General features: G+C 40.1%; 1 gene segment (V, D, J or C); it reads left to right on the top strand.

Moving 5' to 3' along the window:
• The first annotated feature begins 473 nt into the window (after positions 1-473).
• On the top strand, positions 474-1,506 carry LOC114652595 (immunoglobulin kappa variable 3-11-like). The segment is given in 2 exon segments: positions 474-637; positions 1,168-1,506. Coding segments are annotated over 2 exon segments (360 nt in total).
• The last annotated feature ends 14,347 nt before the right edge of the window (positions 1,507-15,853 follow it).

Raw genomic sequence — 15,853 nt, 5'->3', positions numbered from 1 at the left:
CCCAGCCCTCATGGGGCATTCTACCTAACATACATGTTCTTAAATCAGTCCTCTTTTTCTTCATGCTTCACATGAGAGGATTTGATGAAGTTGGTCTTGTGGACAATTGAGACATCCTCTTCATTCCAAGATCTCAGGGGGCTGAATGGTGCCATCATCTCACAGAAGAACCAGAAAAGACAGCAGGAAATAGTGGGAATTAGTACAGATTGTAGATCCCTGAAGAATTAGATAATGCTACGCCCATACAGTCTATTAGGAATACAACTAAAATGTAACTATGAAAAAACTAAATTAAAATAATGGGTTTTAAGTAATGTGTAATGGTTTTCCATTGATTCAACCTAACTGTGACGTTCAGGTTCATGTAACACTGACTAGCGGCTCTACTTCTGTAAATTTCTTCATCTTCCCATTATGATATTTGCCAAACAAATAGCAGCTGCTATAAGATGTATTAATTTGAATATTCATTTTACACTCCTGAGTGGTATTTGACTGTAAGGGTTTATTTGCATCCTACGATAAGCATCACTGCTTTTAAAATGAACAAGTGAGGCTTATTTGAAAGACTGAAGCACAGTAACAATGATGTCCCTCATCCTGCTGATCTGGACGGCCGTGCTGTTTGCTCAGAGTAAGTCAATCCATTGACTGTCAGCTTGCCTTTATAGTAACTTTTATGGTACTCATAGTAAAACAAATGCCTTTAAGCCTTTACTTATTTAAAAATAAATAAGTTTAGCTAATTAGCTGGTTGGCAGGTATCTGGTGATGGTTATGATTTTTTCGAAAGTGCTTATAAAATGGTTTACATTTTACTTTAAATGATTTTCAATCTACATAAAATCAGACAAGCTCGGGCTGAAAGCAAGTCAAATGGTGAGGGTCAAGTGCAATAGTGGAGAAAAGATCATTGACGTTTCACATGTTGCCACCATGAACCTCTATAGGAAAAGTGCATTGAAAATTAATGAGTGAGAGAAACAGCATGTTGGTTGCACAGTTTAATCGTTTTAACTGCTGTGTAAGGTGCTACATAAGCTGAATGTTATTCTTGGTGATTATAAATATTACAACATTCCAATGATGCAGTTTTTCTCCTTTTCTAGTATTGTTAAACAAGTATCATAATGGTGTGTCTATCCTTGTCTCTTTGTATCCCAGACAGCAGTGCCGACATTATCCTCACTCAGCCCCAGCGGATCCAAACTGCTCTTGTAGGACAGAGTGTCTCTCTCAAATGCACCACCAGCACCTCCATTAGTCAGTACTTGATGTGGTACCATCAGAAACCAGAGCAAGCTCCCCGACTCCTGATTTACGATGCTGTTAACCGCTTTACTGGGATTCCTGAGCGCTTCAGAGGCAGTGGATCAGGCGCAGACTTTACTCTAACCATCAGTGACGTTCAGGACGAAGATTCAGGATATTACTATTGTCAGCAGAGGCAAAGTTTTCCCTTCACACAATGTTAGACAGCCATACAAAAACCTTCTCGACTTAACAGCAGTGCGGTCGTACAGATGCTGAGGTGAAGATCACTGAGTCATGACTGCAACAAGCAGAGCCTGACGTTCTGTCACTCATGATAAGAGGTTCAGCCATGAAGGAGAGAGCATGGCAGGGTGGTTTTGCTGAGCTCATAAATATATCTTTTTAATAGTGTTAATTTTTAGTTTGTTCTTACTTGCATGTGTAATCTGCACAAAACAATCTCTGGCACATACAGTAATCAGTGAGCACTTGGCATGTACTCATAGGAGTAAAAGAGCCCCGAAGGGTGGTAAACATAACATAATGCTGCTGGAGCACTCCCATCACAATAACCAATGCAGCAATCGATCTCTAACCTCTCACTTAAAGTGCACAATCAATCAGACCCATTCTGTTATCTGGATGGCAACTGTTTCATGTGTTTGTCTATCAAAATTAATAATCGATATAAATGATTGCACAAACAACAAAAATAATAAAATGCTATATTTATGATGAGAAACACAAAACACATTGCCACTCTCCGGTGCCACATTTAGTCACACAGGTCATTAGTTAAGAGTTTGGCTTGTTGGCTAATGGAGACATCTGTGCTGCATACTGTGAGGTGGTGTAAGCTCATAATTCCTTATAAATAACCCAGTGGTGCAAATGGTATGATTTAAAGACTTGAGTTCGAAACAAAACACACTTTTAAATACATAGTCTCACTTAGATGTTTAAAGAGTATGTGCAAGAACTTCCTGTCTGATTCATAAATCTTGTTCATTTAACTTTGGTTCTCTTGCGTTCAAGGGTCTTGGACCAGCTGTATTCTGTGGGCCCTTTCTGCACCCTCCCCTTGGGATCTACTTTGTATAGTTATAACCCTTGAGGATGGGGCTAGCACCCAGTCTCCCTGAACAGCGGCATGCGTCCTACCCCCGGCTACTCAGGTATGGTACACTCCCACCTGATTGTTAATGGATGTTGATTCTTCCTGGTGGATTGCTATGTCCTGCTCCTGGGACTATTGGGAGTCAATCATCCTGCCGACTACGCCAATGTCACGCCAACAAAGACAAAAGGGGTCAAACAAAGGTTTGGGGTAGCTGCCCCCTACATTATAGGTAGCTCTGTTGAGGCAAATAACTGATTCTTTTTTGTAGTTGAAAATGGAACTGCTTTACATGCTGTAAAAATGGCGGTTTTATGGTGAGACAGAGGAACTGGCGTCATCAGGGCCGGAAACAGGAGTGGCTTTACCGGAGCCAGGTGGAATTTCCTGTATTTGGTCTGCAGAGAAAGGGGGAAAAGGGTTAGTGCACTTCACCACCCCTTAGTCTGGCGTAGAATTACTCTCCCTCAGGCTCTTTAGCTGCCTCCCATGCACACATGTGTGACAATATATAGGATATATTTTTTTTATATATATATATATATTAATTAGATCTGATTGTTCTGTTGTCAATCTTAATGCATAAATGTATAAATATTTTAATTAGAAACCTTTTTCTGATAAGAGTGCAAGTTTGTTTTGCACTTTACTGGTTAACTTTTGTTTAAAAAATACCTGGTTTATTTTGTATTTAGTATCGTTACATTTATTAGAAATCATCATAGTATTAATTAATGATAATAATCTAAGTAAATGTGGTATATCTTTATTTTTGTTGATTAATCTGTGGAAAGCACCTTGACTTTCATGTAAATATATGATAAGGTGCTATATTAATAGTAATTATTATTTTAATTATAATAATACACAGCCAATACACAGCCAATGCTTCTTATCTTCTTTTTTCCTCTCCTTCTTTCCTCCAGTGAGCTTTGTCCTATTCCACCCAACTCTGACTGCATCAACTGAGGCGGCAGGCTCCTTTTATGATGGACCCAGGAGTACTTCCGGTGGCACGTTGTTGCTTGTTGGAAGAACTTCCGGGTTGTTTAGAAACCAGGGGTGACCATGTCACTACCCAATCTGCACTGCCTGCCCAATCCACGCACACATGCGCAGAAGGACTGTGCATAAATTTACTGTTATGACAGTGCCTGACTCGTGTTTTTTTTGTTTTGTGACATGAGTCCCCATCTGATTTTCAATGCGCATGCACTCTCTGCATAATAAAAATTACTTTCATGACACTGCCTGATTTGTACTGCACATGTCTAATGTTTTACGACACACGTCACTCGTCAGATTTGAATTGTACTTGCAAATCATTTTTGTATTGCCATTTATCTCTATCTATAAGTGCACTTCATACAGGAAAAGATGAGAACTTTTGAATTTTGTAACATCTTGAAAGAATACAGTCATATGAAAAAGTTTGGGAACCCCTCTTAATTCTTTGGATTTTTGTTTATCATTGGCTGAGCTTTCAAAGTAGCAACTTCCTTTTAATATATGACATGCCTTATGGAAACAGTAGTATTTCAGCAGTGACATTAAGTTTATTGGATTAACAGAAAATATGCAATATGCATCATAACAAAATTAGACAGGTGCATAAATTTTGGCACCCTAACAGAGATATGACATCAATACTTAGTTGAGGCTCCTTTTGTAAATATAACAGCCTCTAGATGCTGTCCTCCTATAGCCTTTGATGAGTGTCTGGATTCTATATGGAGGTATTTTTCACCATTCTCCCATACAAAATCTCTCCAGTTCAGTTAAATTTGATGGCTGCCGAGCATGGACAGCCTGCTTCAAATCATCCCATAGATTTTCGATGATATTCAAGTCAGGGGACTGTAACGGCCATTCCAGAACATTGTACTTCTCCCTCTGCATGAATGCCATTGTAGATTTCGAAACTGTGTTTTGGTCATTGTGTTGTTGGAATATCCAACCCCTGCGTAACTTCAACTTTGTGACTGATGCTTGAACATTATCCTGAAGAATTTGTTGATATTGGGTTGAATTCATCCGACCCTCAACGTTAAGATGGGCCCCAGTCCCTGAACTAGCCACACAGCCCCACAGCATGATGGAACCTCCACCAAATTGGACAGGAGGTGGCAGGTGTTTTTCTTGGAATGCGGTGTTCTTCTTCCGCCATGCAAAGCGCTTTTTGTTATGACCAAATAACTCAATTTTTGTCTCATCAGTCCAAAGCACTTTGTTCCAAAATGAATCTGGCTTGTCTAAATGAGCATTTGCTTGTATGTGACAAATACTGTATTTATTCATCATTTTGAAATGAATTTCTTTAATCTTGTTTGGTAAAAAAAAAAAACATCTATGGTACAGACCAGGCAATTTTAAAATTTATATCCAAAGCGACATGCAACACAATGTTACATTCTTTTCTTTTGTTGAAAAAGGTCCATTTATTTCTATAAAACAGGTAGGCTACATTAGGTTTTGTAAACCTGATGCCTTAAGACAAATAACAATTTTATTAATAATAATTAATATCTAAAGATATTTTTAAATAAACAAAATTTGTCCATGAAGGGAAACTGCAACAACAGATCAAAATGAAAAGGGGGCTTTATACAATCTGCGGTGGGGTGGTGTCCTGCCTGGGTTTGTTCCTGCCTTACACTCTGTGTTGGCTGGGATTGGCTCCAGCAGACCCCCGTGACCCTGTGTTAGGATATAGCGGGTTGGAAAATGACTGACTGACTGACATTCAATTCTTTATCCTGAGTGTGCTTTATTTACTTGTGTCTGTGGCTTTTTTTACTTTTGTGTACAGCTTAGAGGGAAAACTAATCTGAGGATGTCAGCTGTCTGATAGTGTTGTAAGCTGCCAGGAGAGTTTTGATGATCACTCCAACACCTTACAGGCAGATATTGTCCTTGAGCCAAGTGAAAAGATACGGGCAGATGGTGCATGGGCTGTGTCGGGACTCTGGCAGCAGCATTTTTATTGTAGTTAATTGATGCTTCAAACCACAATCTATTGAAGCTGAAGCCAAGGGGTGAGTTATTACCATGTGTTCAAGATCCAGTTGGCGGCCTTTGTCATCTATATTCCTATTTAAACTTATATTCTATGTTATAACCAACTGACTTTATTGGGGGAGATAGAATGACACATTGGTAATGCTGCTGCATTAAAAATAAAGTACACTGCGGTTTGTGTTTTAGGTGTTCCCTGCATGTCCTCCTGACTTCCACATGGGATTCCTCCAGGAGCTCTGATTTCCTCCGACAATCTGAAGACGTGTTGGTTAGGTGGATTGGCAATGCTAAATTGTCCCTAGTGATGGACTGTTACTCTGTCCTATAGGATTGTTCCTGCCTTGTAACTGATGTTTACTTGGATTAGGCTGAAGCTTACCTGCAGCCCTAGAGACACTCCAGTACGCTTCATTAGATTCTGCTTAACCCAAGTAGCATTCTTTTTTAAATAAGAGAAATGGGCATGCGTTAGAAATTAAGTGAGCAACCCAGCAGTGTGTGCTGATGTCCAATGTACTGCAACTTGAAGGAGAAAGATGTAAATCTTGGACATGAGTGTACAAAATGTGAAGAAATACACACCAGTGCATTTACACAAGAGATGACTATAACTGAAACACAGGCTCACCCACACCTGTTGTTTTATGAAAAACCTCAGGACAATGCATGCAGCAGGGCCTAGAGATCAATTGCACATCTACAGACACCTCTTGTGCAGATGTGTGGGTGGTTTTTGACTTCCTGTCAGGTCACAGCAGACACTGTGTGTTCAGAATCCCAAGAAAAAAAAAAAAAAAAGTAGTTAGTGGGCTTTTTGGTCATACTGTTTAAACATGAGTTAAAACATAAGAAATCTCACAAAACATTTATTTTCACCAGGCTTGTTTGTTTAGTTAACAGCTAAAATGTTTCAATATCTCACCAATATGCTTCTTAAAGGTTGTTGAGGTTTCCACTTCAATTTCACTACTCCGTAGATTGTTCCAGAGTCCCAAAACTGGCTGGCTTCAGTCCTAAATTCTGCTCCACTTAATTTCTGCTTATGTCCTCAAGTCTGTTATTCACTCTTAATCTGAAAGAATGCTACTGGATCATTTTTTTCAGTGCCTTTGAGGATTTAAATTATTGTGATGACATCCCCTCACTGTCTCCTCTACTTGAGACTAAACAGGTTTAATTCTCTTGAGCCTGTCAAGGTAGGCCTGGGGTGTCTAGCTCCGGTCCTGGAGGGCTGCAGTGGCTACAGGTTTTCATTCTAACCCTTTCCCTAATCAGTGACCAGTTTTCACTGCTAATTAACTTCTTTTCCCTTCATATTAATAGCCCTGTTTTTAAGGATTCAGTCCTCTTGATTAATTTCTTTATTAAATGACAGCCAAACAGAAATGAGACATGAAACAAGCCGACAGATGACCAGCTAAATTGGATCTTCAATCTCCAACCAATTTCACTCCAATCACTTTCTTAATGAGAAGCCAATTCTTGCTGTTCATTAAAGCTGTAATTGAATATCGTGACTTGTTGCTGCTCTGTTTTGAGAGCTTTTCTGTTTTTCCTAAGACCACCGTCAAGATGTTTTGGTGACCTAAGCAGACCAACATGACCGAGACCTTTACCTTTCTTTATTTTCTGGTTAGCTGGTCACATGGCAGCTTGTTTTGTGTCTCATTATTGTTTGGCTGCTCATTAAGGAAAAAGAAACAACTAAGGGGCATGAGTCATGTCAATTAAAACGAAGGCCAAACAAGTTAATCAGCAGCAAAAACGGCTCACTAATTAAGAAGATGTTTAGAATGAAAACCTGTAGCCACTGTGGCCCACCAGGACCGGAGTTGGACACCCCTGCAGTAGGCCATGTCCTTACAGTGCATCTGGAAAGTATTCACAGCGCATCACATTTTCCACATTTTGTTATGTTACAGCCTTATTCCAAAATGGATTAAATTCATTCTTTTCTTCAGAATTCTACACACAACACCCCATAATGACAACGTGAAAAAAGTTTACTTGAGGTTTTTGCAAATTTATTAAAAATAAAAAAAACTGAGAAATCACATGTACATAAGTATTCACAGCCCTTGCTCAATACTTTGTCGATGCACCTTTTTTTTTTTTTTTTTTTTTGTTCTTTATTTCGCCTGATACAATTTCTTGTATTAGGAATTTGGTAGTTTTCGCATACCCCTTGGGGTCAGAGTGCAGGGTCAGCCATTGTATAGCGCCCCTGGAGCAATTACAGGTTAAGGGCCTTGCTCAAGGGCCCAGCAGAGCAGTGGCCTTTTTGGCAGTGACGGGGATTCGAACTGGCAACCTATGGGATACCAGATCCTTAGTCTTTTTGAATATGATGCCACAAGCTTGGCACACCTATCCTTGGCCAGTTTCGCCCATTCCTCTTTGCAGCACCTCTCAAGCTCCATCAGGTTGGATGGGAAGCGTCGGTGCACAGCCATTTTAAGATCTCTCCAGAGATGTTTGATCGGATTCAAGTCTGGGCTCTGGCCGGGCCACTCAAGGACATTCACAGAGTTATCCTGAAGCCACTCCTTTGATATCTTGGCTGTGTGCTTAGGGTCGTTGTCCTGCTGAAAGATGAACCGTCGCCCCAGTCTGAGGTCAAGAGCGCTCTGGAGCAGGTTTTCATCCAGGATGTCTCTGTACATTGCTGCAGTCATCTTTCCCTTTATCCTGACTAGTCTCTGCCACTGAAAAACATCCCCACAGCATGATGCTGCCACCACCATGCTTCATCCAAACGTGACGCCTGGCATTCACACCAAAGAGTTCAATCTTTGTCTCATCCGACCAGAGAATTTTCTTTCTCACGGTCTGAGAGTCCTTCAGGTGCCTTTTGGCAAACTCCAGGCAGGCTGCCATGTGTCTTTTACTAAGGAGTGGCTTCCGTCTGGCCCTCTACCATACAGGAATGATTGGTGGATTGCTGCAGAGATGGTTGTCCTTCTGGAAGGTTCTCCTCTCTCCACATAGGACCTCTGGAGCTCTGACAGAGTGACCATCGGGTTCTTGGTCACCTCCCTGACTAATGCCCTTCTCCCCCGATCGCTCAGTTTAGATGGCCGGCCAGCTCTAGGAAGAGTCCTGGTGGTTTCGAACTTCTTCCACTTACGGATGATGGAGGCCCTGTGCTCATTGGGACCTTCAAAGCAGCAGAAATTTTTCTGTAACCTTCCCCAGATTTGTGCCTCGAGACAATCCTGTCTCGGAGGTCTACAGAGAATTCCTTTGACTTCATGCTTGGTTTGTGCTCTGACATGAACTGTCAACTGTGGGACCTTATATAGACAGGTGTGTGTCTTTCCAAATCATGTCCAACCAACTGAATTTACCACAGGTGGACTTCAATGAAGCTGCAGAAACATCTCAAGGATGATCAGGGGAAACAGGATGCACCTGAGCTTAATTTTGAGTTTCATGGCAAAGGCTGTGAATACTCATGTACATGTGCTTTCTCAATTTTTTTATTTTTAATAAATTTGCAAAAACCTCAAGTAAACTTTTTTCACGTTGTCATTATGGGGTGTTGTGTGTAGAATTCTGAGGAAAAAAATGAATTTAATCCATTTTGGAATAAGGCTGTAACATAACAAAATGTGGAAAAAGTGATGCGCTGTGAATACTTTCCAGATGCACTGTATGTCCCATGATGCACTTGGTTGCTCTCCTCTGCACAACATCAAGTGCAGCTATGTCTTTCTTGTATTTTGGTGACAAGAATAGCACTAAAATATTCCAGATGTGGTCTCAGTAGTGCATTATATAATCTAGGCATACCATCCCTTGATTTATATTTAACAGTTTTCACAATAAAACCTAACATATTATTTGCTTTTTTGGTAACACTTTAGTTTAGGTCCTGCAAAAATGTATCTATTACTCATTCACTGTTATGTAACAAGACATTAACAAAAGCTTCTTTTGGTTTTCATAACACAAAGCATCAGTGAAGTGTTTATTCATCTTTGCAATGTGACTTACAAACAAAAATTCACTTTGGAGTGGTCTGAGGGTGCTTCATTGAGGCCAGGGCCGGATTTTCCTATAGGCTAACTAGGCTTCAGCCTAGGGCCTCAAGATCAAGAGGGGCCTACATTCAAATTGTTAGCAAAACTAAAATTACACTATTCTAAAAACAGTGAACACTAAAACACTGAACCGAAAATAAGGAGAAATTCTATGCATATGACTAATAAACAAACATAAAAATGTATTGGTTAAGATCAACGAGTATTACGTATTTTATTATCTCTCATGTAATTTACAAACTTAAAAATGGAAGGTGAAAGGGCCTCATAAGTGGAATAGCCTAGGGCCTCTTTTCATATAAATCCGGCCCTGACTGAGGCACATCTTTTTTCATATTACATAATTAGTATAAGATGTGAATCCTTCATATTAACAAGCCATTTTACCATCATGTCAATATGACGCACTGCATGGAGATGAATAACCGATCTACTGATGTTTTATAAGTGTTATGAAGACCAAAAGAAGCCTTTGTTAAGGTCTTGTTACTTAAGAGTGAATGAGCAATGTTGGAGTACCTAAACTAAAGTGTCGTCATCTTTTTAATTTCTTCTGCACATTGCTTTGATGGTGAAAATGTTGTGTGAACATAAACCCCTAACTCCTTTTCAAAGGTTGCTTAGTGTGTGACAGTGTCTCACATCTTGCATTTATAATTGACATTCTTTTGCACGTGTGTAGCACTTTGCACTTTTCTTGATTAAACTGCATCTTCCTAATGTTGGCCCTGTTCTGAAGGTTGTCCATGTCTTTTTCATTTTTTTTTTTTTACTGCATCCTCTATGTCTACCTTTCCTCTAATTTTAGTGTCATCTGCAAATTTCACAAGTTTACTAACTACACCAGAATTAATGAGTCACTTAGGGGACTTCACAGATGACCTCTCTCCACATGGTGCATTGTCCTTGTAAAAGGCGCTATATATGCACTCGACCTGACACAGACTCACACTGGAGGCAAAACCAAGGAACTGGTGGTGGATTTTAGGAGACCCAGGCCTCTCATGGACCCCGTGATCATCAGAGGTGACTGTGTGCAGAGGGTGCAGACCTATAAATACCTGGGAGTGCAGATGGACGATAAATTGGACTGGACTGCCAATACTGATTCTCTGTGCAAGAAAGGACAGAGCCGCCTGTACTTCCTTAGAAGACTGGCATCCTTCAACATCTGCAGTAAGATGCTGCAGATGTTCTATCAGATGGTTGTGGCGAGTGCCCTCTTCTACGCAGTGGTGTGCTGGGGATGCAGCATTAAGAAGAAGGATGCCTCACGCCTGGACAAACTGGTGAGGAAGGCAGGCTCTATTGTTGGCATAGAGCTGGACGGTTTTGACATCCGTAGCAGAGCAACGGGCACTCAGCAGGCTCCTATCAATTATGGAGAATCCACTACATCCATTAAACAGTGTCATCTCCAGACAGAGGAGCAGTTTCAGCGACAGACTGCTGTCACTGTCCTGCTCCACTGACAGACTGAGAAGATCATTCCTCCCCCAAACTATGCGACTCTTCAATTCCACCAGAGGGGGTAAACGTTGAACATTATTCAAGTTATTGTCTGTTTTTTTACCTGCATTTTTTATTACTCTTTAATTTAATATTTTTTTGCTGCTGGAGTATGTGAATTTCCCCCTGGGATTAATAAAGTATCTATCTATCTATCTATCTATCTATCTATCTATCTATCTATCTATCTATCTATCTATCTATCTATCTATCTATCTATCTATCTATGTATAAAAATAAATAAACTTTTATTTTTCTTCACCTGTGGGGCATGTCTTCCCCATGACCCCCACAGGCACAACACAGTCCCAAGTACACAAAATAAAGCACACCACACTCTTTCTTCCTCCATCACTCCTACTAGGCAACCTCATCCTCCTCCTCCCAACTCTGGCTCCAAAGTGGTGGTTGCTGGCGCCTTTTATTAGGCACCCGGGAGTGCTCCAGGGGCTTGATGGCCGAGTCCTGGCTGCACTTCCTGGTGTGGTGAAAATACTGCCCACAAGGGCCCAGCGGTTCCCGCTGCAGCACCCCCTGGCGGCGCCTGCGGAACCCAACAGGGCTGCACCAAACTCCAACTCCCATGAAGCCCTGCGGAAGTCTGAGGCACCACTGCAACCCAGGGAGGCTGCCATCTAGAATCCAGGGGGAGGTATTGGGTCTCCCATGCTTGTTCCCCCGTAACATATGCTGAAGGGGCATCCCGGCTGGACAGGGGCCCCAGATGTCCGCCACGGTCCTCTTATCTGTACTCTGTGTCTCCTGCTGGTTAACCAGTTTCAGATCTGGTTTTGTAGGTTACCTCTGGTGCTTGCAGCTTCTAGTTTAAAAACGGACAGCTCTATCAAAGGCTTTTTGAAAGTCTAAGTAAATTATGCAGTATGCTTTGCTTTTATCATCTATTGCAGTTACCTGTTCAAAACAAAATCTATAAGATTGATTAGGCAAGATCTCCCTCTCATAAAACCATGCTGGCTGTTATTTACTGTATAAACACTCAAGAAAGTGTTTTTTCAGATCTTGTTACATAATTGCAAATGAGTAATAGATGCATTTTAGCAGTACCTAAACTAAAATGTTACCGAACAGCTCAAGGCCAAAACATTAGGGGGTGCTGTTTGTTCTTTTGTGTTTCTGTTGTGTTAGCAAACACTCAACTAACTTTATTCATTGCCAGCATTTCCTTTCTCTTGATGCTTGGCCCCTGGGTAGTGACAATACTGTATATAGACAACTTTATTCAGTTCTTCAGTCAAGTCAGATGTTGGTATCATTTTTGTGTGTAATATGTTTGACCTAAAATTCAACCAAAAGTATCATCCATCCATCCATTTTCCAACCCGCTGAATCCGAACACAGGGTCACGGGGGTCTGCTGGAGCCAATCCCAGCCAACACAGGGCACAAGGCAGGAAACAATCCTGGGCAGGGTGCCAACCCACCGCAGGACACACACAAACACCAAGCACACACTAGGGCCAATTTAGAATCGCCAATCCACCTAACCTGCATGTCTTTGGACTGTGGGAGGAAACCGGAGCGCCCGGAGGAAACCCACGCAGACACGGGGAGAACATGCAAACTCCACGCAGGGAGGACCCGGGAATCGAACCCAGGTCCCCAGATCTCCCAACTGTGAGGCAGCAGCGCTACCCACTGCACCACCGTGCCACCCAAAAGTATTATGTTCACTGATATATTAAATTAGCTGTGCTAAATTTATGTATGATAGCTGTGTTCTGTGTGATGTGTTTTAATAATCTGTCATGGTCTGTCTATAAAACCTGATGACAAACCAAACTGCCCTCTTGGGAAAATAAAAATGAATTGAATTGGATTAAACCAGTGCTCTGCATTCTGCTAGTTAAACCACTTAAGTTGGTTTAAATAAGGACCTTTGAGCAAAACTGTCACAAGCTGTGTACTAAAGCAGATGACCTGGTAGTAGTTTGGACTGACCAGGACTGCGGGGTAATAAGATGGGCATGAGAGGCAGATGTACAAAAAAAAAGTAGATTTTTATTCCACAGAAAAAACAGTTGTTGGTGAAAACATTTGCACTAAACAGCACTAAATAAATAAAAATAGTTATACAATAGTTATACATAGTTCAAACAATTCTTATTGTGAGAATGCATAGAGGAAAAAAAAAATAAAATGCGTATAACAAAACAAAGGCTCTTACTCTGAAGTTTACTCAGTCTCTTTCAGTTCACGAATTGGTATTAGCAGCCTTTAAAAAGAAAAAACTGGACTCTGTTTCAGCCCACTCCATAACTGCAACTCCTCGAAAAAAAAAAACAACTCAGGAGCCTCAAGTCGCACCTTAAAAGCAACCAACTGCTCAGCCACCAGACACCTCTTAGCGCGCCCTTTCTATTAAGTCTCTCCGATAGATTAACCTTCCCCTCTTGCGACCACAGCCATTCTTATAAAGACGTCTCAATTTCCCGGTCAGCTTGCCTACATAGAGGGAGACACCACTTCGGTCCTGCAGGGGGAAATTACACACGTCAAACAAAAAACAAAGTATAAAAACAATAAAAGAAACATTTTTGAACCCTAAAAAACATATAAAAATTTACTTATAACTAACTTCTAGGTTACTAAGACAAAAAGGTAACGCTACTTCATCTACTACAAAACCACATTGGACTCCCCTGTCTGTCTTTCTACTTTCCAAAACATACGCTATTGCCCTTAGATTCAAGAGTATCCGGCTGCAGGTCGCAGACTTGGCCTTCCACGCCCCTGGCCTTCCGCGCCTCCTGCCTTCCACACCACGCCCCCATCATTCGCGTGCGTCCCCTGTCACATCGCTTTCGTTGAAAAACTAGTAACGTTGATTTACCATGTAACCGTAAAAGACGATATTAATATGACTTCCTGCAATCACGAGGCAAGAATCCGAGTTTCTCTTTATGGTATTACTGTCGTGTTTACTTTTAGAAACAAAAAACAGTTTTATAATTTATGAGTCAGGATTCGATAGTTAAAAGAAAGAGGGCATAACATATTTTTAGATTAAGGAAACCCCATACTAAATATGAATGTGGATGCTGTAACTGCTATTCTAGTGAATTCTATCATTCAAAATATTTGAAATTATTTTTATGGTACATTTGTACTAAACGGCATGTCTGACATTATTTCTGGAACCTCGTTCAATAAAGGAAAATTCCATTAATGACATTAATTTATTATGTTACAAAATAAATGATGATCAATAACACAACAAAGCAATCAACAGGCATGAAAATGAAGGTCTAAACTTTCGAGTTCAAAAGAAACTTTTAAAATGGTTTATATTGAACAATTTTTTAAATGATCCAGCTTACTAATACAGTTCATACTTTCATTTCCATTGTCTGTCTTGAATTGTGTTTTCTTAATTTTGTTCTACGCTGCTGCTATAATGTTGATAAATTTCAAGTGGAGTTATTAAACTTTCAAACGTTTACCTGATTTTTAATTTTAATGCATAATTGTTCTCCCTGGGACCCAAACTTATAAATATGTACTTATCAAAAAAAGTGAAGCGAATCTCTCAAATTGCTTAATAGATATTATATCGTTTGTTTTTCTAAAGAAATGCAAACATTTGCATTATTGAAAGTTGCACATCCATAAACCGTCGTTTTTATTTATTTTGGAACTGAACTAACAGATTTTAAACTTAACTTTAAAAATGTTTTGTTTGGGTCGATACAATAATTACAAATCAATTTTTTAGTGATTTTAAATCATTTAATCGCCATATACCATTTCTTGTATTAGGAATTTGTCATTTGTTGCATACCCCAACTTACTCTCCAAACGGAGATATACTTTTTTGTAAATAATATTACCGTTATTAGGTCATCGGTGTCACTGCCTGCTCAGGATTCTTCCCATAGTGTGTTCAGCTGTCTTTGACTACTTTGAGCTTGCGTGTGTCATTGTCTCTGTTGTCTGATTTGGTGTAACGCCTGAATCCTACAAAGTGCCCCCTGGTCAGTGTCCCCTCTTGATTAGTTAATGGTTTTTTTGATTCTGTCAGACCAAGTATTGTTACCTTAATAAATGCTAGCTTGATTTCTGGTTGTGTTCCTTCTGCCTTGAAACACGCTGTGGTGCAGAAACGTATTATAAAAAACAAAATAAGGACCCTCTAATGTGTCAAATTTCAGGCCAATTTCTAAACTGCCTTTTTTATCTAAAGTCTTTGAAAAACTTGTCCTAACTCAAACATTTCTAGATGAAAATAGTATTCTGGAAAAATTCCAATCCAGATACAGATGTTCTTGCAGCACTGAAACATCCTTGTTAAAGGTTAACGGTGACCTCTTCCCAATTACTAATCCTGGAGATTTTGCCATTCTTGTACTGCTAGATCTTACTTCAGCTTTTGATGCTGTGGATCTTATGATTCTTATATCCTGCCTTGAACAGTATGTAGTCATCCAAGGTAATGCCCTGAAATGGTTTAAATCTTATCTAAGAAATAGGAGTGTTTCTATTCATTTGGGTGAGTTCTCATCCTCTGTAGCTCCTCTTACTTGTGGGGTTCCATCCTTGGACCAGCTATCTTTTTGATAGGCATGTTACCTTTAGGCTCCACTGAAAACAAGTATGGCTTCTCTATACTGATGACACTTAAATATATTTGCCACTAAAATCAAAGCAAGAAAATACAGACCCTCCATGTGTGCTTGAATAATATTAAAACCTGAATGGCAATGCATCTTCTTAAACTAAATGATAATAAAACTGTGATCATGGTGTCCAAGAGTTAAGAAAGTTTGAGTGTCTCTGATATTGCTCTTGGATCCCTTTCCATATACGTATCATAAAGCTTCAGTTAGCCCAGGTGTGATATGTGACAGCTCATTCAAACTCGACAGACAGATAAATTGTGAAGTTAAATGAAG

Source organism: Erpetoichthys calabaricus, chromosome 5 (genome assembly GCF_900747795.2).
Source record: "Erpetoichthys calabaricus chromosome 5, fErpCal1.3, whole genome shotgun sequence".
Taxonomy (NCBI): domain Eukaryota; kingdom Metazoa; phylum Chordata; class Cladistia; order Polypteriformes; family Polypteridae; genus Erpetoichthys; species Erpetoichthys calabaricus.
The sequence above is the reverse complement of the archived record's forward strand: the minus strand, read 5'-3'. Positions and strand labels throughout refer to the sequence as shown.